Source organism: Canis lupus, chromosome 8 (assembly GCF_003254725.2).
Source record: "Canis lupus dingo isolate Sandy chromosome 8, ASM325472v2, whole genome shotgun sequence".
Taxonomy (NCBI): domain Eukaryota; kingdom Metazoa; phylum Chordata; class Mammalia; order Carnivora; family Canidae; genus Canis; species Canis lupus.
This window is the reverse complement of record NC_064250.1, coordinates 49,085,166-49,112,399: the sequence shown is the minus strand read 5'-3', so window position 1 is coordinate 49,112,399 and position 27,234 is coordinate 49,085,166. Positions and strand designations below refer to the sequence as shown.

Here is a 27,234-nt window from a genome sequence, read left to right as displayed (position 1 = left end):
TTTCTTTCTTTCTTTCTTTCTTTCGATTTTATTTATTTGAGAAAGAGAGAGAGAGCATGAGCAGGGGACAGGGGCAGAGGGAGAGGAAGAAGGAGACTCCCTGCTGAGCTGGGAACCTGATGTGGGGCTCAATCCCAGAATCCTGAAACCATGACCTGAGCCAAAAACAAATGCTTAACTGACGGAGCCACCCAGGCACCCCAAGGACTTTCTCTTCTTACTAGCTCATATGCAATTGCTTCATTCATTTTTCCCAATCTTAGACACTCATCTCCAATGGCCCACCTCACTGAGAAGCAAGTAACTGTTCACCCATGGTGCCCAGGACCCCTGATCTCACCATGCTGATCCTGGGTTCCTGTAAACAATGGGAAGACAGTGGGAAGCACATGGAAAATAAATTCTCAATATTTCTAATTTGTTTCGGGGTTTTTTCCCCTGAAAACTAAATAAATAAAATTATGTTTATTGATGAAAATCTGAAGGTCAAGGATTAAGATTTTATGCTTTGAAGTATGGACCCAGGGATACTTGTTCCTTTTTTAATTGCTGGAGCTCTGTAAACTGTCCAAATGTCCCAAACTCAGTCACTGATCAAGTATGAACTAAGCAGGGCACCTGAGTGGCTCAGTGGTTGAGCGTCTACCTTTGGCTCAGGTCGTGATCCTGGGGTCCTGGGATCAAGTCCCATATCAGGCTCCCTAGAGGGAGCCTGCTTCTCCCTCTGCCTATGTCTCTGCCTCTTTCTCTGTGTTTCTCATGAATAAATAAAATCTTAAAAAATACATAAATAAAATAAAAATATACTCTGTCATGACTGGACGTCTGTATATAAAACTGGGGGAAGTCAGGATTGTAGATATGGACTGTATTTCAAGCAACCAATAGTCAACAAATGAAAGTTCTTTATGCAAGAATTTGTTAAGGGAGAATTGGAAAATCACCATTTGACATCCTTCAATTGAAATCATGCTCTAGGCAACAATTCTCAGTGGACACTATGACCTCTAGGTGGGAGTTTGGTGGGGATGAAAACGGAGGGCACATTCCTGGCCCCACTCATCCGTCACAGCCTGGCTTCCGGTGGGCCCCCGCACACCTGCACCTCTCCCACCAGCCGATGCCTTCTGAGGTGACATAGCAGCATGGGCACAACACCGCCCTCAAAGTGTTCCTGCCAAAACTGTGAACCAGAATCTAACTTGCTGGATTAATCTAGATCTAACTACCTGCTTCATGAGGAACATGAAAGACAGAGGAACAAGCTAAACACCATGATCAGGAAGCATGAGCCAAATCCGGAATGTGGGACACTATGCAGGCCTAATTTCTCAAAAAGAACGAAAAGAGAAAGAAAAGAAAGAAAAGAAAGAAAGAAAGAAGAAAGAAAAAAAGAAAAGGGGCACCTAGGTGGCTCAATTGGTTATGCATCTGACTTTGGCTCAGATCATGAGCCCAGGGTCCTGGGATTGAGCCCCACATTGGGCTCCCTGCTCAGCAGGGAGTCTGCTTTTCCTTCCCCTCCGCCTGCCTCTCCCTCTGCCTGTGTGTTCTCTCTCTCAAATAAATAAATAAAATCAATGGCATGGGGAAAAAAGGAGGCAGGGGGTGTTGTAGAACAAAAGGAAGACTAAAGAAACCTAATAATAAAAGGCGTAGACCTTGATTTGTCCTTTTTACAATCCAACTATAAAAAGACATCTTTGAGACAATGGAAGCATCTGAAGATGGCTGCACATCAGGTGACATTAAGGAATCATTTTTTAATTTTGATAGGCAGGATAATGGAATGATGGTTAATAAACAAAAACAGTCCTTATCAGTTAACAAAAATTACCTTCAGCAGGAGAGGAAGGAAGGCGGGGAACAATGACATCTTTTCTATATTGTCAAGCTTCTCTCTGAATCCTTGGACTCATAAAAGATAAAAGATTCTTCACATCTATGCGTATACCTTCCTAAGACTAAACAACTACACACACACACACATTATACACATACAGATATAAAATCCAGTTCACTCTCTCTAAATATACATATATATGTATGTATATAACTCCAATCCGTCCTTTATCTTTTTCAAAACACAAAACACTTAAAACTATCATTTTAATGGAAAACTAGGGTGACAGACAAGACTGCTCACGGTTATAGCCTCAGGGCCTTGGCAACTCCAGGCCTGGCCCAGCAGCTGAGCACACGCATCTCAGCACACCTGTACCCAGGGTGCGGCAAGGGGCACGCCGGCCGTGAGATCCCAGCCAAGCTACCCTCCAGGCTGAGAAACTGACCCCTGTGGGGATAGAAAGCCTGTAACAATGCTGGTGCAGGAGGACAAAACATGTGTTTGCAACTGCGCTTATACAGATCTGGGAGCCTGGCGGCTCTGTGAGTTTTTGCCTCTCACACTTTTGTAGCCTAATAAGAATTAACTGTTCACTGCTAACAAGAAGGTAAAGAGACTCTGGTATGACAATGACACAGAGAGAGAGGACAGAAGCCCTTTAGTATTCCTGGAACATCTATGCCATTAAAAAAAGAGAGAGAGAGAGAGGAGGGAAGGGGGCAAGCTCAGGCCTGGCACTCGGCTGTTCTCCCGCCATCTTGATGTCCTTGACGCGTGCAGATGGTGTGGAAGTGCTGGCACCAGAACAGCCCAGGAGAAGGAATGAGCGGCCAATGGAGATTTATGTGAGGAGAGTGAGATGGACAAGGTAAAATTGTCAGGAGGAGTTGTTAGAAAGTAAAATATATTGTGACAATTCCACTCCTGCCGTTCATCAATAAACTGACAGATCATTTAGTGTCAATTAGGAGTGATAGATGGACAAGTCCCCATGATCCCGGGCCAAAATTAATGGCTGGGAGGGAGAGGGTGATTGAAAATGACGGCTGACATTGAGAGCAAAGTCCTGAAAGTCCCTGAGGGGCCATTACTTGCCTCATTCCCTTGCAGATCAATGCAGGGACAAACCCAAAAACAGACACTTTGAGACAAAACTTAATCAGACTACCTTTCCTTCTTCTCTTTACCCAGTCTTGTTGCCTCTTGTTCAGCTCTATTTGCCATGGCCAAGTCAGCGACCCAAGGGCTATGAAGGCCCCACTGGGATAGCCTGACTCCAAGATGGAATCTTTGGCACAGCACTGACTTTGGCACCAGAGGAAGGGAAAGGTGGTGACCCCAGGTCCCAGAATATTCCTGAATATAGCCCCTTCCTATGGCTCAGGGGTGAGCATGTGAGTCCTGGCACTGAAATCTCTAGCCAGTGTGCTCTGCTACCTTGGGCAGTGTTATGCAAATAAAATAAATCCCAGAAATTCATATCCCTTGGCTGTGAGCTCCTGGTTCATATCTGGAATTAGCCCTTCTACTTCCCCTTGGCAACAACATAGCTGTAGGCTTCTGTAAGCCTCACTTGCCTCCTACCTCCCTAGTAGAGGGATACCTACCTTATAGAATGGAACCTACCCAACAGAGCTGGTGTAATGCACATATAAAGTGCAGCCATGGACTGAATGTTCATGTCCCCCTTGCCCCAAAATTCATATGCTGAAACCCCAATCTCTAATGTGATAGCACTTAGAGGTGAGGCCTTTGGGAGCTAATCAGAGTTAGAGGAGGTCATGGGGGTAGAGCTTCCATGAGGGGATTGGTGCCCTTATAAAATGAGGAAGAGATATAAGATTTCCCTCTCTCTATATGCACACATAGAGGAAGGTTGTGTGAGGATATAACCAGGAAGAGAGCCCTCAACTAGAACGAGACCATGCTGGCACCTTGATCTCAGATTTCTGGTTTCCAGAACTAGCAGTCAAAATGACAAATAGATGTTTGTTGTTTCAACCACCCAGTTGATGGCATTCGGCTCTAGCAGCGTGAACTGAGTCAACGCCATTATCATTATCATTTCAAAAGAATTCAAGCCCAGTGCATGATTTTCCAGTGTGAATTCTCTGCTCTAAGCAGGCTGACAATAAAGTTATATTGCCTCAACACTTTATGTACACCAATGCTCTCCTCACGGTCCTCTTTGTGCATGGGAGTCCACCCAGCCTGCCCCCCAGGTCCTCTGCAAGGGACCCCTTGTCACAGTAATCATTCTCTCCTCTGATGTTACACCACCAATGTGAGCCAGTCCATTTGGTTCTCACTTGCAATGTGCTCCTCCCATTGTTCCTGATTTTCATAAACAAAAATGCCTGATCTTCCCAATTCGAATACAAGCTCTTGCAGGGCAGGAGGCAATCTATACTCTATACTCCCTGGAGTGCCCTGCCAGGAGCAGGAGCTCAAGCTTTCCAACCTCAATGGGCGGGTCCTCAATGGGGCCTGACAACGGCCTCTCCTACCCCTTGCTAGCAGCCCCCTCCTCTCTCTGTAGACATCTGTTCTACTTTGCCTCCAGAGGCCAGCTCTCCTGGGCTCCAATAAGCTCAACAGTTTGCCCTTCTACTTTGAAAGAGGAAGAAAACCAAGGGGCCAATCCAAAATGAAATTCCCCCAATTCCCTACTCCCTCAATTTTTCTTGACAGCTTAACCAGCCTTTCTAACCTCCCTCCTTTCTTGGAGGAAAAATGTCTCTGCCTCCTTCTGTCCAAGGTCAATTAATCTCTCTTAGAAGGTTTTAATCCTTCAAAGGATCTTGCTCCTTCAAATACCTTCTATTTCACCTGCAGTCACTCTTCCCCACATTTACACATATGGTTCTGGACACAAACCTCTCCTTCCAAATACTGTCCCCCATTCTTTCCTTTCCTTCTCAGGGAAGGAGCTGGGATCACCATTTCCTCGCCTCAGTTCCTCTTCAGCCCATACTCTGACTTCTGCCCCAGTGCAAATCACCATAACCACTTTCTCAAAGGCCCCTAGTAAACTCCAAACAGCCAAATCCAAGGCTCTAACCTTGACCTCTACTTGTGTAGACAACCCAAATTGTACCTCTCTTTTTGCCTCTCTTCCAGACTCCCAAACTGTGGAAATTATCTACATGGACCATCACCAGCTTACAAATCATGTCTCTCCTGCATTCCCCATCTGACAGCACCGCCACCTAACCAATCATTGAAGTGAGGTGCCTTGCAGTACCCTTCACTCCTTCCTTTGCCCTGTATCCAACCAATGGCACTTCTACGAACTCTATCTCCAAAACAACTCCAAAGCTCCTCTCCTGTCCATGCTCACACCACTGCCCTCGTCTAACTCTTATCATCCTTCAAACAGAGTATTACCTTCCCAACAGGGCTTCCAACCTTCCATATCTCCACTTCCCACACTGATAGCAAAGTGACCTGATCTGAGAGCAAAAACACTGATGCGATCATTCATTTGTTCAATAAACAGTCACTGAGCACTTATTACAGACTGGCACTATTCGAGGTACTGGGCATATATAAATTAGAGTGTGTCTCCTCTCAAGAAGCTTACTTACATTAGAGAGAAAAAGACTATGACTGTGTACATGCACACAAACACCCACACGTGTATGTATATATGCTTATATGTAACGTGCTGATACATAAAGTAAGAGATGGGAACACAGAGTGACCACAGGTGGTACTTTATATAAACTCAGGTCAGGTAGAGCTTTGTAAGCAAGCTATGGCCACGGTAAGAACTTTGGGATTGACTTTGACTTTGGGGAATGGCACTGGAGGTCTCTGAGGAAACAAGTGAAATGATCTCGCTTATGTTTTAAAAGGTCACTCTGGCCTTTCTACGGGATAAGATGGAGGGAGAACAGATGCAGGGGGAGACCAGTCAGGACATTCTCAGTTGAGTCAGCGCTAGAAGTGACAGCGGCTGGAGCCAAGCGCTGGCAGCGCAGACAACAGATGTATTTTGTCTGTAGACGTCACCTAGTTTGCTGATGGACTGAACATGTGCTGAGATAAAGAGAGGGGTCCAGAAGGATTCCAAAGTTTATGGTCTGAAGTAATGGGGAAGTCACCATTTGTGGAGATCTGAGGGAGACACTGGGAGATACAGGTTAGGGGATGGGACAAAAGGGGTGACAAGTGAGGGGACTGATTCAGAGACACTATGATTGAATTGTGGATCCAAGCGGAAACATCATGTGGATGACTGGATGTTCAGGAAAAGGACTGGAGGGATATATATTTTGGAGTCATCATTGGGAAGGTGAGCGTTAAACCCCCAGGATGGGTTGAGATCATGCAAGCATATGTGCTGACACTGAAGAGAAGAGATTCAAGGATGAGCTCTGGGTCCCCCAACATTTAGAGAGGTCAGGACTAGGCCACAGACTGGGGAGCCAAACAAGACAATACTTTCAAAAGTAACATACGAAATGGAAAAGCATCTTTTCCCAAGAACAAACTGAGTTGATCTGGACACATCTTTAACATATTCAGTGATATATTCATTTAATATATTTATTTTTGAGACTTCCTTTTGTTCTCTAAGAAGCAAATACAGGGTCTGTCTCATCTCCATATTTCAAAATAAATTCCAGATACTATAAGCACTAAAATCCCCTAATACGGACACCTGGCTCAGTGGTTGAACATCTTTGGCTCAGGGGGTGATCCCGGGGTGCAGGGATCAAGTCCTGCATTGGGTTTCCTACAAGGAGCCTGCTTCTCCCTCTGCCTATGTCTCTGCCTCTCTCTGTGTCTCTCATGAATAAATAAATAAAACCTTTAAACAAAATCCCCTAATATCTTAGGAAAATAGGGCCAGTCTAGAAGACTCTCACTGATAGATGAGACCTACGTTTCAAAGTTATCTTCTTGTTCTTGGTGTGCAATAAAAAGGAGTGCTATGTTTTCTAATGGAAAAAGTGTGGTATTTGCCAGCATGTGAAGAGACAGAAAGACCACTGGAACAGAATAACAAGTCCAAAAGTAAACTCAGGCACATACATAGATGCAGAATATGAACGGGTAGTTTCTAAATTCACCAGAGAGAGATAGATTTTTACAAAAATGGTGGTGGGATCACAGCCATTTGGAGAAAAGGTTAAAACTGATCCATACCTTATACAATAGAATTAATTCTGAATGGATCAGAGATCTAAATTTTTAAAATGAAAGGGTGTGGTCATGTTCCAATAAAACATGATCTATAAAAACTGCGAGCTAGCTTGTGGGCCAGTTTACTGAATCTTAATATACAGAAACAAGAATAAATTAAAATTGTGTATGTGTATGTTTAATTCTGAAAAAAAAAAAAGTATAGGAAAGATAGACCAGAAACTAATAAAGAGATTACCCATAGAGGATGGATGGGAATGAGATGGAGGGAATAAGGATGGGAGTGAGACATCTCTATGTGTTTCTAAACCATTTTGATATGAGAAGAACATAAAATCACCTGTTCTTGCCAAAAACCTACAACGTGAACCTAATCATGAGGAATCAGAGAATACCAGAATTTAAGACATTCTACAGGACAATGGGATCAACTGCTCAAAAAAGACAATGTATGGGAGAGTAGGGAAGGGATTGGAATTATTTTAGATCGAGAGATATTTTAGATAAGATAAACTTATCTTTATCTAAATAAATGTATCTAGATAAATTTAAATAAAAATCCTTTTAGATAAAAAGGCAGAACTGCCCAACACAATGTGTCAAGTCTGACTGGATTCTGGAGCTATAAAAGACATTTTGGGACAACTGGGTAAATTTAAATATAAACTATTATTAAATATTAAATCATTAGGAAATCACTTGGATGTGATAATCATACTGTGATCATCTGAAGAATGTCCTTAATCTTGAGAGATGCATGCTTAAGTATTTAGAGGTGAAATGTCATGATTCTGCAACTTGTTTTCAAATGATTCAGAGGGAGAAAGTGTGTGTGTGTGTGAGGGGTTAAGGAAGGGAGGAAAGAATTAGAAAAAAATATGTATTTTTTGAAGGCAACAAGTGCTGAAGGAAATTGTAGACAACAGTAATGTCTATGTTTCAAGAAAAAAAATTCCCTTCCAAAGTCTACCTTAAATAGTTAAACTTGATAGTTGGCCATCCTCTGCTGGTGCAGTAGAATTTTTTTTTTTTTTTTTTTTTGGTTTACCTTTCATCTAAGACTTAGTGCAAGGGATTAAAGACCAAAGTGGTTTGCAATCTTATAATTACTAACAAGTAATTCCATTCTGTTTAGAAAGTTACTTTGAGAACACAGAATGACGGTCAAAGGTACAAACTTCCAGTTATAAAATAAGTCAGTCATGGAGATGTAATGTACAGCACGGTGACTACAGTGAATAAACGGTACTACACACCTGAAAGTTGCGAAGAGAGTATATATTAAAGGTTCTCAAAAAAATAAAAAATAAAAAAATAAAGGTTCTCAGCACAAGGAACAAATTTTTTGTGATTATGTATAGTGACCAATGTTAATTGTACCCCGTGGTGATCATTTGACAATATATACAAATACTGAATCATTATGCTGTACATCTGAAACCAATAGTGTTATATGGCAATTATACCTCATTAAAAAAAAAAAAAAAGAACACAGAATGCTACAATATGGATGAACTTTGAAAATATAAGGCCAAGTGAAAGAAGTCAGTCATAGAATAGTGATTTCATTCGTGTGAAACGTCCACAACAGGCAAGTCATTAGAGACAGGAAGCAGAATGGTGGCTGCCTGGGGTTGGAGAGACCAGGGAGACATGGGAAATAATGGCTAGTGGGTACCGGGTTTCTTTGAAGGGCAGGGGAGTGATAAAAATGTTCTAAAACTGACTGTGATATTGATAGCACAACTCTTGTAAAGCACAAAGAACTGAACTGTACATTTTAAATGGGTGAATTACCCAGAGTAAGAATTATACCTCAATAACATTGTTATAAAAAATTTAAAGAAAAACAACACAAGAACAAAGTGCCCATCTCCACCCTCATGAGCTGCTGGCACTTACTTTGAAGTCTTCATGGAATCATCTGCCCAGCCTCCTTGCCTGCGGGGTGGCTTGGGAGGGGGAGCCTAAAAGGGGACAAGAAGCCAAAATCACAGTCACTCACCATTGGCATTCAGGCATGCAGGTGATTAGGTGAAGGCCACCTCAACCCATATTCTATCAAAATCTTTCAAATAAAAATACAGTAATCTTTCTAATTTACTGTCAAAATCAAGGTGTTTTTGAGCCCTGCTGGTGGGTATATAAAAGCAAGATCTGGAGGGCCATTTGGCAAAGTCTGCTGAAAGCCTTAAAAAGGCCCCATACTTTTTAAGTCAGAGATTCTAATCCAGGGAATTTATCCCAAAGAAAGAATTAGGGACATAGTACCATTTGTGAATAGTAAAAAATTCAAAATAGAAATAGACAGCAATAAGAAATTAAATCATGGACTACACACATGAAAATACTATGTGATAGTGAAGAACTGTGGTAAAAAAAAGAATACCTAATGAAATGAGAATGGTCAGTATATGTTAACTTTTAAAAACCATGTACACTTGGTGTTACATGCAACTCATGAATAACTGAACTCTACATCTAAAACTAATGGTATTCTTCTATATGTTGGCTTACTAAATTTAAATAATAAAAAAATGATGAGATGAGCACTGTGTGTTATATTGTATGTTGGCAAATTGAATTTAAATATTTTTTAAATGACAAATAAATAATAATTTAAAAAAACATGTTGTAGGGACGCCTGGGTGGCTCAGCAGTTGAGTATCTGCCTTTAGCTCTGTGAGTGATCCTGCAATCCAGGATCGAGTCCCAGGTCGGGCTCCTTGCAGGAAGCTTGCTTCTCCTTCTTTCTGCCTCTCTTTCTCTCTCTCTCTGTCTCTTGTGAATAAATAAAATCTTTTAAAAAAATGTTGTAAAACAGTGAGCATATGCTTCCAATTTGGTGAAAAAAATTTTAATACATAATATCTAGTGTTAATTAGCTATAAGTACATGAGTGAGAGGGGACACCAGTGGCAGAACTGTAGCCAACTTTTAATTCCCTTCTTTGTGTTCTTGTGCATTTTCTGATTTTTTTTATAATCACCTTATATTACTTTTATAAACAGAAAGGTAATTTTTAAAAAAAGATGAGAGGTTTGCTTAACAGATATAAACTAAATGAGTGGGTTAAAAATCTACTCAGAGTATTTGGGGAGCAGGATTCACCTGCCAAGGATGCATTCAGAAGCCCAAGTACAGGCCTTCTGGCCCATCATATTGCAACTGGAAATCCCAAGGGAACATCAAGCAATCCACTGAGTCAGTCAAGTTGGATAAAAGAGCAAAGAATGCTTCCTATATTCCATTCCCCAGCATTCGCCCAGGACTATTTTTTGAAGTATCAAATTCCTTTTTCTAACAATGGCATAGAATTATAACCGTCAGTCTCAGTCTAAGGAGATGCTTTGATGATGAGTGGATGAAAACATGGGTTGGCCAACTTTTTCTATGAAGGGCGAGGTAGTAAAGATTTTTGATTCTGCGGGCCATAGAGTCTGTGTTCCAACTTGATTCTGATACTGTAGGGCAATAAACAGCTATGGACAAGAAGTAAACAAACAGGTGTCTTTGTGTTGCAATAAAACTTTATAAAAACAAGCAGTGGTCCAATATAGCAGGAAGGATGTGGTTTGCATAAACTTGGACAAAAATGTGTCATTGCAACATCCTTTTAAATTTATCACTCAAAGCCTAACTTGTAACTTTTTAAGAAAACATCCTCTCAACATGCCAAAATACCTTTATGCTTTTGATATTTTATTTTGCACCAAGATACATTTCCTTTCTGGCTTCTCTAGTAGCACCGCAGCCTGCCAAGGACATGCTCTATCTAGATAACGGGCTTTTCTCCAGGGTGAGCCAGAATCTGCTGGAAATGCCTGACCGAGAAGAAACCACGTCCTAGAATGCCTGCATCCAACTCAGCTCCAGGAAATGTTAAGTAGCACTTTACAGAAAACAAACTTGAGTTTTCTATGCTAGAGGCAGGTAATGGAGCTACCTGAGAGGACTCTGTTTGAAATGACATAAATGCAGAAGTGGAAAACAAGCTTTTGTTTATCTCTACCAGAGGGATATCCAAAGAAGATATACCAAGAGATGCTCACCGCTGGTTCCCAGTCCACACATCTTTATCTGGTGCACCTGCCACCCATACTCACCCATGCTTAGGCCAGAAGGGGAAGCCTGCTCCAAGACCCCCATGCCCTTAGACACTGACTGAATCAGGGGTGCACCAGTGTGATCCCATTGGAACCAATCAATTTCTCTCTCCTAGGAATCCAGAATTGAAGCTCAGAGGTTAAACTGTTTGGGCAGCATGAGCACTGGAACTGTAAGGACGAGCTGGAATCAGAATACACCCAAAGTACCACAAGTCAAAGTTGTATATAAGCACAAACTGACAATCTTGTCTTACTGAGCTCCTACTGTGTGTAAGGCACTGTGCCAGGGAGACCCGAAATGTTAAAAAGAGAACTGAATGGAACCACATCAGGCCCCTTGAGGATGTTTTAAAGCATTCTGGCCTACAGGCCATCTTCCCTGTGCTTCTGCAGGGAATATCCCATATTTCTTTACCCAAGGACAGAACCATCTTGTGTTAATGAACATTCCTGAATTTGGAGGTCACAGACCTGTGGCCACACGTTGTGTTTAGCCAGACAGTGTTTTTGTGTGTTTTCATTCTAAAATTTAAGCCACTGTTTTTGAAAAATTGGAAGATTTCCATATAAAATGTCATTTTCCAGCTTCTCTTGAAAACTCTAAGAGCCAATCATGTTGGGGCTGCTAAGTAGCAGCTGCCCCTGCAGACAGGACCTGTGTATTCTAGGTCCCCACCCTCCCTCTCTGCCTCCTTCCTGCTAAAGTCAAGTGCCAACTGCCACCTATTCCTATTGCTCTTGTGCTGCTGCTTGTCTTCCAGTACAGAATTGTCTCTGCGTGCCTACGTCCAGCGGAAGTGGGAACATGAAAGCTAGGCCAGGCACTTTGAGAAAAATGGGCAAGAGCATATGTCTTGGCTGGAAGCATGAGCTTACCTTACGACTTCAGTGTGCACGCTGAAGGGATGCCTGTGTCTTACCCCTGGCCCCATGTCACTCCCGGAGGCTACCTGCCCAGCTCCCCCATAGGCAGCTGGGCATGTGACCTCTGAGCTACACTCTCCGAGCTGGGCTCCTCTGCTTTCTTCTCTTTGCTCTGGGTGTTGGGAAGCATGGAACAAACCAAGTCAAATCCAAGGTGCCACATGGTCAGGGTATCCAAGTCTACCTGGAGCTTTGCCAGCACTGAGATGCTGGGAGTCCATAAGAAGGCAGGGGGCCCGTGTGGCATTGGCAGGGTAGCCCTCCTTGTCCTGTGATCTCTGCGGTTTTCTACTGCAGGGTGTGGGTGCCAACTGTAATGGAAGGAACAGAGACTGGACCGAAGGGGCTGTGAGAGGTGACGCAGCATGGAAAAGGTGCACAAGCAACATACACGTCTGTCAAAATGCACTCTTCTGAGAAACTGCTTAACTGTGGGACTCAATCAGTCGCTGTACAGTAAGTGCTTAGAGCAATGCCTGGCATGTCAGTACTCTATCTTCCTTGTTACCACTGCCGTCATCATCATTATTACTAATGTCAATATACGAAAGGTTACACTGTAGGTAATAAAATATACTACCATTTGGAAAAAAGAAAAAAAAAAAAGACTTCTCTGAGCCTGGCCTGAGCTGTCGCTTTGACTACTAAGGGACACTATGTGGTTAATAAAGCTCTCTAAGGTTCTAAAAACCAAAATGACCAGTTTTATCTCCTTTAACCACAAATCCCAGGAAGCCATGACTGGGGAGGGGGGAGGGCAGGGGGCAGTGAGTACAAATCCCTTCCCGCCAGAGGCAGCACAAAGACACTCTCTCGTGCTCCTCCCGTTACAAAATGGGACCAGCTGCTACATTAGGACGGCAGTTTCAAAACAAAAAGATCACCACATAAGAGTCACACCTCCACACTCCACAGGACTGAAAAACTGCTTCCAAAATCAGGGTTTTCCCACAAGTGACTGAAGACTTCAAGAGCTGACATGATGTCATAAAAACTGTGTTAAGCTACTCTTCCCTGAGATGACAAGAAATTCTCTGGGCAGAGTGGGGCCGAGGCCTGTTCTCCCTACTAGGAGTCTCGGCCAAACTCAGGAGACAGTGCAGGGGCACATGGGAGACCAGAGGGGCGTGCAGAACATGCTCTCTGCAAGCAAGGGCTGGGACATGAAGCCGGAGTTGTCTCCTCCCTCATGGGAAATCCTTATGCTCAGTCTAGGACTTTGGGTCCCAGGGTAAAAACTTTTTTTTTTTTTAATACTCCCTCCTATGAGTCTTGTTATGGCCACCCACGATTACCCTGTCTAGATGAAACAGACTTAATTGATCACTATTAAGTTATGAAGGCTCTTCCCCAGAATCTAACTTCCTTCCCCATGTGGGGAACTGGGCACTGTCCTATGTGCGTGGGATGAGATGGAAAAAGCAGATGTCACCTGTGTCCTTAAATGTTGCCCCTGTTCAGTGAGGCAGAGAAGAGGCCACATTCGCATGCATCGGGTGTGTATCAACTCCATGTGACGGCACGTCAGGCTCACTTGAAAACTTAGGAGCCTGCATCAGAGGTAGGAGGCAGGTGTCAGGGATGGAGACAGGGGTTTATTCTAGGGACAAGCTGCATTCAAGGTCCAAAGACAAGCTGAGGGGGAATCTCTCAACCATGGTGCAGTTCCCCTGAATTTTGCAGTTTTCTTTTTTTTTTTTTAATTTTGCAGTTTTCTTGCCATCTCTGGTGGTTTTACCAGAATACTTTCTCCAAGGTCATCATGAAGACAGAACGCAGTACACAACTGAAGACTAAACAGAAATGTGCCAGGCCAGGAAGTGCTGAGGACAAGGAGAGTGAAAGGAAACCTCACAGATTTCAAATACAAACAGAGATGAAAAGGAAAATCATTTCTAAAGGACCTAGATTCAAGGTATAGGGATTCCAGTATGGCACATAACACTGGGCGACAGCCAACACTATTCACTGATCGTCAGGGGTAGAAGTCCCTGGGAAACTCCTGGGGGTGGGGGAGGAGGGAGCAGTTTGGCAACTCTTACTTTACAATGCACGCCAGAAGTGGAAGCGGATGCAACGTGATCATAATGCAGCGGTTTGACCTAAGGTGCAAATGATCTGTCTGAAATGTAAGGAGATGACTGGCTTCTAGCAGTGTAATTCGAAAGGTCTGGCAGGTCCTTTGCATGGACAGTCCAGCCTGTGAGTGCTTGGCTGCCCCTCCTAAGAGCTATGATGACATCTAAATACTTAGGAAGCCCTGTTTCAAAAAGCATGCCACAGCTTTCTCTCAGGGTGATCTGAAACACAGAACACACTCATAGGCCACACCACTCCTGCTGCCCCTTTTAGGACCAGCCCAGCCAGAACTCTGCTTCCCCTTTCCCAAGGTGACAGATGAGATGCTGGGGGATTTTAGGGGCCTGCATGCGTTCCCCAGCCTGACCGTCAGAGCTCTGGTCCCTGCCTGGAGTGGTGCAAAGTTATAACCCTTTCGTTATGGGCCTTTGGTTTGGGGCCAGGGGTCCTTCCCTCTCCTGCCTATCAGGTCTGGGTAGGACAAGAGGACATGAATGTATGGGTTTTTTTAAAGATTTTATTTATTTATTCATGAGAGAGAGAGAGAGAGAGAGGCAGAGACACAGGCAGAGAAAGAAGCAGGCTCCATACAGAGAGCCTGACACGGGACCTGATCCCGGGTCTCCAGGACCACGCCCCGGGCCAAAGACGGCGCTAAACTGTTGGGCCACCCGGGCTGCCCGAATGTATGATTTATTTGCTCTCAAATATTATGTGTCTGAGTTCTCTGTGTAATGACCCGGGCATTTAAAGGAAAAGGAATTTACTCTTCATTCATCCTCTAAACTAGAAACTCACTCTTTAGGCAGGCTAAGATAGTGTGAGTCCTGGCATTTTTTCTCATGGAGCCCAGCAACTCCAGAATCCTTCAAGCACTTGGGAAGATATTACCAATCTGAGTCATGACTTTGGAAGAAGTCTGTTTGCTATCCCCGTGTTAGGAGGAGGGAAAACAAATATAACAAAACAAACAAAAATCCACCCTGGATGCAGTGAAAGGGGGGGACAGCTCAAGTGATCTTAAAAGCCAGAAAGAAGACCTGATTCTAGATTTCAAAAGTCCTGGTTTCTCCTTTACATTGCTCTGAAACACAGAGGCATAGCCCCGAGACATCTGCTGGGAAAACCATTTCCAATTTGGGCAGACTTACTGCCAGGTAACACTATCCAAACTTGCTTTAAGAAGGATAGAGTCTTAAAATGTGCAACACCACGAGGGCCAGAAATAGGAACGGGTGACAGTAGCCCGCAGGCAGTGCATCCCGCATGTTCTCTCTTGAAAGCTGGAGTCACGTCTCCGAGTGTGGGAAATGAGCACTGCCTGCTGGGGCTGCCGCCTGATGGACGGAGGGGGCAGGACCCCACATAGCTCCTGAAGAGAAGCAAAAATGTGCTCTCTCCAAAAATAAACAGGGGGCAGGAGAGACTGAGAGTAAAGAGTTGGAAGCACGTGACCAGTGGTTGCGGTCCTGAAATACCAGCATTCTACAAAAAGGAGCCTGTGAGATGCAGGGAGCAGGCGATTCAGGAAACAGCCGCTTTATATGGCCTTATCCGAATGGGCCAGGATTCAAGGAACTGGAATTACTCTGTCACAGGGAGCCTTTAGGGCCAGACTTGCTTCTGATCTTTATATGGTTCCCCCAGATTCTTAAGATGCCGAAATAGAAAAAGATGCTGCAGTGCCAAAAAAGGAGTCTTTTGGGTTTAGAAACTTCTCACACACTCTCGAAAGTCCCGGAGAAACCCCTACAGTATGAATCAGTCCCAAATCCAAACAGCAACCTGTTTCAAAAATTCAGTGCAAACACACACATAAATTCCCAACAGCAAAGACATTCAGTTAGGCAAGATGTTGTAGACTTCACACCACCCTTCTATCTCCCAGCTCGTAGGGCCAACCCAGCTCCCATGTTCAACCCTTGATTGTTGGCTAAAAGCAAACTTCTCTTCCTGTCTCTAGCAACCTGACAAAAGAGCCAAGAAAGGTGTTCTTATATCCTTGATGAGAGACAAGACTAACACTGATTAAGGACATGGGTACAACACAGGGGCTGGTGTGCATTCCTCAGACCTGTCCTCCAAGCCCACTTCCATCTCTGCCAACTTCTGCCTCCAGCCTCCACCCTGGATGTGACAACTAATGCACCATAGCTCAGTTTCTCCATCATGGATTTAAGGTCATGGAAGGTAATGGATATCATCTAAACTAAAAAGTGAACCCCTGGGAGTAAGCATAGCTCTTTCAAGATGAAATAGACATAACAAAATGTAAAATCTGTTTTAAGTATAAGAAAGAAACTTGGGTGTCAGTAGATGTTAAAGCCATTGGGTGAAAGATTGATTGATGGGGCACTAGACATTCTCATGGTGCCAAAGAATCTCCCTATACATCACGTGTAGTCACAAGGGAGAAAATGTTCCTTCACAACAGAGATACTTATCATGACCCTAACTCACTGATCAAACTTGGCAGCATTACCAGTGGGAGGTGAGGCGCTGCCACTCGAAGCACACAGCACCACCTGGGAAAAACTCCTGCTGCTAATGTTCATCAAGCCTTCTGATGTGATTTCCAGCTTACTGCAAGAATAAGAGTGAGAGCAGGAAGGAAGAATCAGACAAATCCAACGCGGGGGGGACTCTATAGGACAACTGGCCCAAAAAGTCAATACCACTAAAAAGGTGTGTTTGTTGGGGAGACTATTCTAAATTAAGAGAGACTTAAGAGAAATGCAATGAAATGGTTCTTGATTAGATACTGATTTGAAAAAAATAGCCATAAAAGACATGTGAGGGGCACTTGGGTGGCTTGGTTGGTTGAGCATCTGCCTTCAGCTCATGTCATGATCCCTATCTTGGGCTCCCTGCTCAGTGGGGAGTCTGCTTCTTCCTCCTGTCTTCTCCTGTGTGCTCTTTCTCTCAAATAAATAAATAAATCCTTTTTAAAAAATAGAAGACATTTGATGACAATTGGGGAAAATGAATACGGACCGAGTAATAGTAGATGATGTTAGAGAACTGCGAACACTGTTGGGTGTGGAATTGTGGATTTTTATGAAAACATCCTCATTTTTTAGAGATAGGTACTAAAGTATTAAAGTGATATGTCATGATGTTTGCTTTGAAATAATTCAGCAAAAAAATATGACACATAAATATATATTTTAAAATAGTTTATAAATTATATTCATGCAAATATAGCTGTTATTGGTAATAGTGGAAGCTAGGTGGTCAGTATATGTTGTTCATTGTACTATTGTGTTTATTGTGTCTGTTTTTCTGGATGTTTATGATTTTAATGTAAAGTTAAAAAAAGAAGGAAATCAGATATATAAAGTTTAGGTTAACAAAAGAGACAAAAGGCAGAGATGATGATGAGGAGGGGCACAATGAGGGTTGTTCATGAATCTATCTGTTCAGGAAAGACCCATGCTGAATAGGGAGAGATATTCTTCACTTCATAGCTGGGAATTCTTAACATCAACACCCTGAGGACCAGAAAACAACTCTACACCCCAAATCTCTGGTCTTGAGATCCCTGTCAGAGCTACCAGTGACAGAAGAATGAGCTTTCTATACAAAGTGCTTCTTTACACCCTCCCCCAAAATTCAACTTACTGTGGATTATATTTTAGTTGTGTATATATACAGGTACGTGAAATTTGGGTAAGAAAAAAATGTAGTGGAAAGAACACTAGATTGGACACCAAGTAATCTAGGTCCTAGTCCTGATTTTACCACTGACTAGTTCCATGATTCTGGATTTTCACTCAAGCTAGAAAGGATTCCTCTCAGTGCTATAATTTTGTGATCCTAGGAGTCTATTAATTATGGTATTTTCAGTTCAAGGAGAAAGGATATAGGCTAATAGATATATATGATGATAGAATATTTATCATCGGTTTGAGCTGGTATGAAGGAGATGGAGACAAAAAGAGAAGACTAGGTACAGAGAAAAGTGAGAATAAGCAAAAAGACTTGGATCGATGGCAAATAAGCCAATCTAGGCAATGACAAAGAATATACTAATTCATAGCTAATGATAATAATACTAGCCAACATCCCTTGAGGGTTTGCTACATGCCATAGCTTTCGCAGGATTGCTCTACAGAATCCTCATGCCACCACACACCACATTCACCAATGAAGAAAATGAAACTGAGAGGTTGACTCACCTACAGTCATCCTGTTGGAAAGTCACAGAGCAAAGATTCAAGTCTAAGTCTCTGACACCAAAGCTTGGCACTCAATCGGGTGATACATGAATTCCTGGACATTAGATGCATGCCAGCTAGAATAGGCTTGAAAAGACAGAGGAGCTACAGAAAAGACTGTCTGGGCTGAAACAAAAATTCCTAATAATGAGAGAGACTAGAATGACAAGGGTAAAGCTTGGGAAGACCAAACCAAAAGGACCATCTCCTTCCTTTACTTCCTGGGCACAGGGTAAGATGTTTCTGCTCATGACATTGTGTGTTCAATAAGATGAGAAGACCAGAAAGTAGCTTGGTCGGACCCTTACCTCTTTGGTGCAGTCAGCCGAAAGATGGGTTAAGGGTAAAGTCAGGATTAAGAAGCGATGCCAAAAATAAACTATACTGTCATTGAGCACTGGGCCAAACCATATTAAGACGAGTTCAATATAAATCTTCTAACTTAAAAAGTGGCTGTCTCACTGCATGTCACAAGATATGCTCCCCAGACCAACAGAGCAGTAGGTTGAAGAATGAGTAACTAAATATGGGGAGAAGGGAGTTTGCCAGAAAGAAGGAAATGGGACAAGCCATAGTTTTAAAGGAGGGGTGGAGGGACAGGTTGCAGGGAAAGGAGGGAGAGTCCTGGTTTCAAATTCTAGGATCGTCACTTTCTGGCTGTACAGACTTGAGCTAGTCATGTCTTCACTCAGCCTTCTTTTCCTCGTGTGAAACACAACAATGGTCCTGAGTTTCTTACAGATCCACTGTTAACACTAGAGACCATCTCTGGCACAGAGCACACAGTAAATGGTGGTGCTAGTGGCTGCCATACTATTTATCAGAATTCAGAATTCATAATGGTAATAAAATGCACACTTTGGAGCCAAGAATCTTGAATGCCTAGGGTTGAGACAACAGGAAGTCTCTGTCAGGCAAACACTGCAGAGACCTTTAGCGGGGGCTGCCTTGCACAAGTTTCCTTCCAAGGATCCAATTCTTACCTATTCCAGCCTCCCTGAAGACAGAGAAATTCTTTAAAGTTACCTGAATCAAGAAGAGGAAGCCACAGTTCTGCTGCTCACTGAGAAATAAATGTGATGCTTAGGACAATCACAGTGTCTGGCAATTACTCTGGTGGTGTCACACTTCACCAAATATTCCCACATACTCTGTAATAAAAGACCCATATCCCATTTCCCATATCTCAGTACACGGTCATCAAACTGCCCACTTCAAATGACTCATGAGTTGGGGCTGCCAGCAGTTTGCTGAAGTGGCTGATCCAAAGAGAACATATTTCGGCCTCAAAAATCATTCTTAAAATTCACCCTGGATTTTTCCACCTTGGATGGTATCCTCTTAATCTCATTTCTGCCCCTCTGGGTCATCCTAAAGCAGCTGTTCCCTCTTCTTGAGTCTATACCTTCCAGACACTTATAAAGGAATGCCCCATTCCCCCATACTTTTTGCAGTCCAGCCAAAACAAACATTCCTTTCAACTTTCATCATAAATCAAAAGCAATACGTATCTGTCATTCTCTTAACTCCTCTCAGTTTGCTAAAATCTGTCTGGCATGTGTGAAGCCAGAAACGTGCATGATGTTGAGGGTGTAAATTCCCAGAACTCCAGAGGCAACCCCTCCTGGCACCTGTGACTTTGGATAAGAACAGTCTAGACTTGCTACCTCAACCAGATCCAGAGTAGAGTCACTTGGAGGAAGTTGAGAACAGAGGAGCAAGCTGTAACCTTTATGCCTTAAGAAACCTGATCTCTCACAAGATTCCTCAAAGGGCGATGATGGAAAAGAAAGGGAGGGAGCTTGAAAGAAGTATTAAACTGTGGGCTGGCGGTCCCCATCACAGAAGACCTAGAAAGAGCAATGCATGGCTCTACTCCTCGCTTGTCACCATGGTGAGATGCTGGATACCATAGGGCCCACGCTGCAGTTCTTTTTTATCCTGCCTCACTTGTGGAAGCAAGAGGAGAAGGTGCTAGCATATGCAAGATCATGTCCAGCAAGTTAGCACCCACACTTGACTCTACCCACTCCCAACATTGAGTAATTCAGTAATTACAAATTTTTTTTTAAAAGATTCTAGAACTGATTTCCTGAACTTCAAAATTTCATGGGCTGTCAATATTTCAAAAGACAAAGTTTGTTTGTGGGGAGTAGGAGGTGGTTGATAGTACAGAATTAACAGTTTTTAGTTTTGTTAAGAATCTTTTTAAAAAAAAAAAAACCATTTCCTCTCATCATTTCACTAAAGAAGAGACTTTTTCAATCTCTCCAGAGGAAGGATACAAACCAGGAGTTTGATTACATTTAGTTTATGAAAGACTTGCTACATTTGCTCTTGGTTTTCTCATGTTCGTAAAAACTTCCTCATAGACTGGGCTTACAACATGCTATGTTCAATCTCTTATTCAGCTTGTCAGTTCAAGCCCAGCATTGATTTCTCAGGCTCTCATCCCCCCCCCCCTCCCCGCAATCCCCCTTTCTGGAAGGAGAAAGGCTGAAGGCCAGCCATTCTACTCCTCCCAGGTGATGGTGCCGAACACAACAGGCATGACCTAGGTAGTCACTTAATCTATACGTTTTGCTACTCAGTTTGAAGTTGTATATACAGAAAGACCTCCCTATCCTTCAAATAATCCACTACCAACCTCCCCAACTTTAGAGGCCTTTCTAGATTAATTTTTCGGAGCACTCAGCACAATGTGTGCATGAATGGGCCCTGCCATCCTGGTGACTGTATCACAGTTCTCTGGGCTCTTTCACACCCATGTTTCTGACCATTACTTCCAAGTGCACCACTGGGGTCAGAACACTTTCTGTCTCAGTAGCTAATGGACCCGAACGCCCACATTAGTTATCTTAAAACGAAATCGACATAATCTGTTTCTGCAACAACCACTCTCATTCTTTTCCTGCCAACAGTACCACTTGGAAAAACAACCACAATAGATTCTGAAACAATTCAAAAGCAATTGGCAGGTTTTGGATTCCGTAATGGGAGAGCAGTTTGTATCCTACTAACGTTCACACAGATAACAACTATGAACTCTGCATGAAATATATAAAACAACTATTCGAAGGCACAGGAGGGCAAACAAAAGCAGGCAGAAACTGGAGGGGACTTGACCCCTGAAAGACAAAAAAAACTGTACTGGGTAAAAATCCATGTTGAAATGGATTTTCCCCTTGAGTGCACTCTTCAATCTGAGCAGCAACTGAAGCAGCTAGGACTCAAGCAGGAAGCTGCAGTTTTATTGGCTTGAGGACAAATTTGGGGGCTGCCAGAGTCACTAAAAATAGAAAGGGAGAAATCCTGGGAAGAAAGGAGCCCTAGATCTGCATTTAAACTCCCCTAAAATCCTTTAGGCTATACCTGAGCTGCATCGAGAACCCCAGTGAAAAGCAACTGCTAAAGAGACAAAAAGAAAAAAAAAGTACAAAAAATTGCTGAGTAAAGATGAGACTGTGACTGCTGCTCCCTGCAGGGGACAGAAATTGGACTGAATTGCACCAGGTTGAAGGTACTTGGTATGCACCTTGAGTTTTCCATTGAAATCTCAAGTGAATAATACCTTCGGAGTAAAGACCGTGACCCAGGACTACAGGATTCACTCTAGGACTAAGGCAACACCAAACTAGACCTGACCTATTAAAGCTTAAAAGCAAGTCTTCATATGTTCAAGGTGCTCTGCAAATAATGAAACTGCCTACACTAAAGCAATAATAAACATTCTTCAGAGGACGGTAACATGATCCAGAGTTTCCGCAATGTATTAGCCACAAGATCCTGTGTACAAACAAAAACAACTGGACATGTGAAGAAACATGAAAATGTGACCTAAAATCAAAAGAAAAACCAACAAAAACTGACCCCAAGATGACCTAGGTATTGGAATTAACATCTAAAGGTTTTATTTTTTTATTATTATTTTTTTTCATCTAAAGGTTTTAAAGCGGTATCATAACTATGTTCAAGGACTCTAAAGAAAAGATGATCAGAATGAGTGCACAAATGGGAGATCTAATAGAAGCAAACCATTTAAAAAAAAAAAAAAGGAAAGAAAAACAAATGGAAATTTAGAACTTAAAAGTTCCATATCTGCGATAAAAAGTTTAGTTTGATGACAGCAGAAGAAATAATCACTGAACTTGAAGTCAGAAAATATCTAGTTTGAAGGAAAAAAAAAAGATAAAAGGGAAAAAAATTAACAATGCTCTAGGGACAAAAAATATAAGACAAACCAATGAAACAATATCAAGCAGTTTAACACATTTGTGATTGGAGTCCCAGGAACAAGGAGAGAGAAAATGGGGTAAAGATATATTTGAAGAAATGGCCTAAAGTTTCCCAAATTTGGTAAAAAATACTGACTTACCGATCTAAGAACCTCACTAAATTCCAAGCAAATCACAGCTAGCCACATCACAGGCAACCTGCTGAAAACCAAAGAAGATAAAAAGGAAATCTTTAAAGCAGCAAGAGAGAGGAGAAAAGATTTACACAAAGGAGAACAATCCTCAGAAAACAATCAAGGCCAGAGGACAAAGGAATGAGGACCTTTAAAGTGCCGAAAGGAAAAAAAGTTCTCAATCCAGAACTCTATGTGGATGGAAATATCCTTCAGAAATGAGAGTGAAATAAAAAATATTTTCAGACCAAGGAAATAGGCAGTGGTTCTTAGCAAATTCATACTATAAGAAATGCTAAGGGAAGTTCTTCAAACTAAAGAGAAATGATGCCAGATGGAAACCTAGTTCTACCAGGAAGAAATGAAGAACACCAGAGTGGTAAACATGTGGATAGATATAAGATTATCTTTTCCTCTTAATGTCTCTAAATGACAACTATTTAAAATGAAGCAACAGGTGGTACTGTGGAGTTTCTGAAGTAAATAATTTTAAAGTATGTGACATCACCAGCACACAGGATAATGGGTCAATTGACTTATGCTACTTGCAAGGTTCTCACATTTTATGCGAAGGGCTATAATAGTAACTCCATGTAGCCAGGGATGAGTTACAGATGTATATTCTATTTCCTGGAACAACCACTAAAATAAAGTATAAAAAACTATACCTAAAAGGCCAACGGAGAGACTAAAATGGAATATAAAAGCAACTGGCTAAACAGGCTAACATAATTCTCTATTATACTGGGTAAAGGCATGTGACCAAAAATGTTTCAGTCCATTGTCAATGACATTCAACATCAGTCAGTACCCGTTTCCTGTAAAATACCATTATTAAAAAAATATTTTACTATCGTTCTGCTCCCTCTTGGTAATTATTGACATGCTATGTAATGAGAAGAAATCTAGCCTAACTAATGATTTCAATGAGGCCTTCTGATCACAATCTTCTGGTTCCTAACCCACTGGATATTCTTTATTCACAGCACACCATTTCCATCTCCTCACCTCTCCAAAATCTCAGCCTTCCCCCATGGAAGTCTTTTCTCTGGCAGTTCTTTCAAGTAGAGCCTATTCATTTTGTAAAACTCCACAAACCAGGACCCCGGGGGAGGCTCACTCGAGACCATTAGTCTTCCAAATTTTTGTGGAATACTTCTCCTGAAACTCATATCGTTTGGCTGCATGGCCTTTCCTTCCTTCTTCGTGTCCATCACAACAACCGCACTGAGCAGACTGATAAAAAATTGGGGTGTTACTGATCCACAACTGCTCTAAGCAAAGTCAATGCTCATATCAACAGTTCAATCCAATGCTCAGCCTGGGAATTCCCTGACTCCTTAAACACCAATGACCTTGCTACTTATTCCAATATGTCATAACTAGAACTGCTCCATCCCTGAAATATCCAGTCCCCTCCTTCTTTCAGCTGGATCCTCCCTGGTTCAGCCTCACTTACCTCCAATCTGTACTCCATACCGGCATGGGCTCTTAGCAGTTTCAGAGTATTCTAGACAGGAAAGGGATGCTATCAGGAGGCATTTTCTATGTAAGTGTTTCTTGTACACTGCCTAACAAGCTCTCCTAAGAAAGACATCTGAATCTCCATTGCTCTCGTAAATTAGCTATGATTTATGATTTCTTTTCTCCTTATAAATAAGTATGTACTTTCATAGCTCATTTGGAGCCCATAATTCTGACTTATTTTTCTTAAATAAGGCCTTCAAACTATGTAAGTCTCAGGGTCCCCAAAACCTGGATCCATTCATGACCAATGCTTGCCAAAGTGCTCCTTATAAATTGCAAATTAAAAAAATAATAATAGGGGTGCCGGGGGGGCTCAGTGGGTTAAGCATCCAACTCTTGATTTCAGCTCAGCTCATGATTTCAGGGTTGAGGCTGAGGCCTGTGTCGCGCTCCACACTGGGCATGGAGCCTGCTTGGGATATTCTCTCTCTCTCTTCTCTCTCTCTGCCTCTGTCCCCTATCCCCTGCTTACATGTGCCCTTTCTCTAAAATAAATAAATAAATAAATAAATAAATAAATAAATAAATAAATAAATAAATAAAATAATAATAACAATAAAAAGCTAATTTGATCGTAGCTCTTCTGTTTAAAATCCTCATGCACTGGGACGCCTGGGTGGCTCAGCAGTTGAGTATCTACCTGCCTTTGACTCAGGTCGTGATCCTGAGGTCCAGGGATGGAGTCCTGCATCTCCAGCTCCCTGCATGGAGCCTGCTTCTCCCTCTGCCTATGTCTCTGCCTCTCTGTCTCTGTGTCTCTTATGAATAAATAAATAAATAAAATCTTTTAAAAAAATTTAAAAAGAAATCCTCACGTATTTGCATCTGGAAATCATGAAAGGTCTGTGAGCTACCCACAGGAATGAGAAGTTTTTCCAGTATGTTCTTAGATGTTCCAGTCCTGATGACTCCCACATCAGTTATCACTAGTTTTCAACTTTTTCTCTTAAGCTCCAGACCACATTTTCAACTGTTTACTTGACAGACCTCTTTAAAAATCCTGAGGGCAACTCAAATTCAACACGCCCTGAACTGAAACTACAATCCCTTCTTGCTTCCCCCACGACTGAGACTCTTAAACACTCAGTCTCAAAGTTATCAGTATCTATTCAGTCATGCTCACTACATGCAGGGTGAACTCCAGACTGTCCTTGCTCCTGCCTCCAACAACCAATCTGCTCCCACATCCTATCTGTCTTCTCTTAAAAATGTCTCTGGGCACTGACCTCTTCTTTTCACTCACTTGGCCAGGTTTGAGTTAACTGTTTCCCAAAGTAAGGTACATAAGCCACCATAAGCAAGACAGGTGGGACACAGACATACCTTTTCAAAACAGCCATGCATTTTCATGTGAAATCTCAGAGACCATCCTATTGCTAAATCCAACAGATGCTGCTCAGGCCTTCTTAGTGACATCAAATACTCCTGACCCTTCCTCCTTACCTTGGCTCCCGGACCCCACAGGTGCCTGCGTTTCCCCTCCCCACTCTGGCAGGTCCTCCTCCTCAACTCCTTTTTGTGAGACATTCTTTGGCTGTGTGTTCCTTTGATTCTGTCCAAAGGCCTGTTTTCTTATTCTATAAACTCTCCCTTAACAGAGCTGGGCTTCTATTTACCACCTCAATACTGACTCCCAAATCTCTACCTCCAGCTCAGAGCCCAGTCCAAAGCATGCACTCCAGCAAAGCTTCTTGGACGTCTCCAGCTCTCTCAAGCTAATCTGTCTCTACACTGAACGTAACATCCCCCCTCACCTGTCCGTCATTCACTGGACAAGTACCTTACTGAGGACCTACAAAGTGACAGGCTCAGGCGGAGCAGAACAGGCACTTCTAGAGCTTGCAATTAGTGAGGGACAAGGACATATATAATTATACAAAAATAATTACAAACTGCAGATGAAATGATAGAAAAAGTTTTTTTAAAAAAAAGCTAGAGAGGTAATGAGAAGGGTAATATTCTTATTTAAAAAGGAGTGATACTGGGATGCCTGGGTGGCTCAATGGTTGGGCACCTGCCTTCAGCTCAGATCGTGATCCCAGGACCCAGGATCAGGTCCCACATCAGGCTCCCTGCGAGGAGCCTGCTTCTCCCTCTGCCTATGTCTCTGTCTCTCTCTTTCCCTCAGTCTGTGTCTCTCATGAATAAATAAATAAATCTTTAAAAAAAAAAAAAAAAGGAGTGATATTCATGCTGAACCAAGTAGAGAAGAGAAGTAGGGGTCAGCCCAGGCAAGACTAGGGATGAATATTCTAGGGATCCACTCCAGTCCTGTCCATTCTATTGAACTATAGTATTCTAGGGAACTAGAATAAGTAAGGAACTTCATAAGCAAAGTGAAACTCGATGAAGCTACAGTAAGGTGGCAGGTGTGAAATGAGGAGGGAGATGTAGGCAAGTACCAAATCATACAGGTTCAGGTAAGGATCAGGATTTTTTTTCCTTTTTTTTAGTGAGCTCTCCAATGTGAGGCTTGAACTCATGATCCCCAAGATTGAGAGTGGCATGTTTTACTGAGTGAGCCAGTCAGGCACCCTTAGGATTTTTTTTAATCCTAAATACAATGGGAATCTATTAAAGGGTTTTGAGTATGAAATGAATGATGCACATTTTTATTAGACCACTCTAGCTGAGTTGTAGGATGGCAGAAACAAAACAGAAGAGTCCAGTCATAGGCAAACTGCTACAGTTCAGGTAAGTTAATAGAGGCTTAAACCAGTTTGCCAATTCTTGATACTTTTTTCCCTAATAGGATGGTATTTATAGCCATAGATTCTGAAAAATCTTTGCTCTGGGACTCTTGTCTGAATATAAGTCAATTCTCATTACAACAAAAGTATCATTATCATGAAAATTTTCACATACCAAAAAAAAAAAAAAAAAAAGATCTCTGAACAAAAGCCAGTATTCTACTTATTCCAAAAAGGAGTCATACCAAATTTTGACATTACAACGGAATCTGAAGTCTCTTGA

At 42.3% G+C, this 27,234-nt stretch overlaps 1 protein-coding gene across 2 annotated transcripts in view; it reads right to left on the bottom strand.

The window, feature by feature from the left end:
* The window catches only part of IFT43 (intraflagellar transport 43), an 81,776-nt gene that overhangs the window by 42,547 nt on the left and 11,995 nt on the right, over positions 1-27,234 (bottom strand). The window contains exons 1-2 of one of the 2 annotated variants that reach the window (XM_025443001.3): positions 22,702-22,762; positions 8,900-8,964 (exon numbers count right to left, since the gene is read on the bottom strand). In XM_025443001.3, coding sequence (XP_025298786.1) covers positions 8,900-8,964; positions 22,702-22,749 — 113 coding nt within the window. In that variant the 5' untranslated portion in view covers positions 22,750-22,762. Of the gene's footprint in view, positions 1-8,899; positions 8,965-22,701; positions 22,763-27,234 lie in introns of those variants that run through there. The other variant, XM_025442999.3, reaches the window with a different exon arrangement.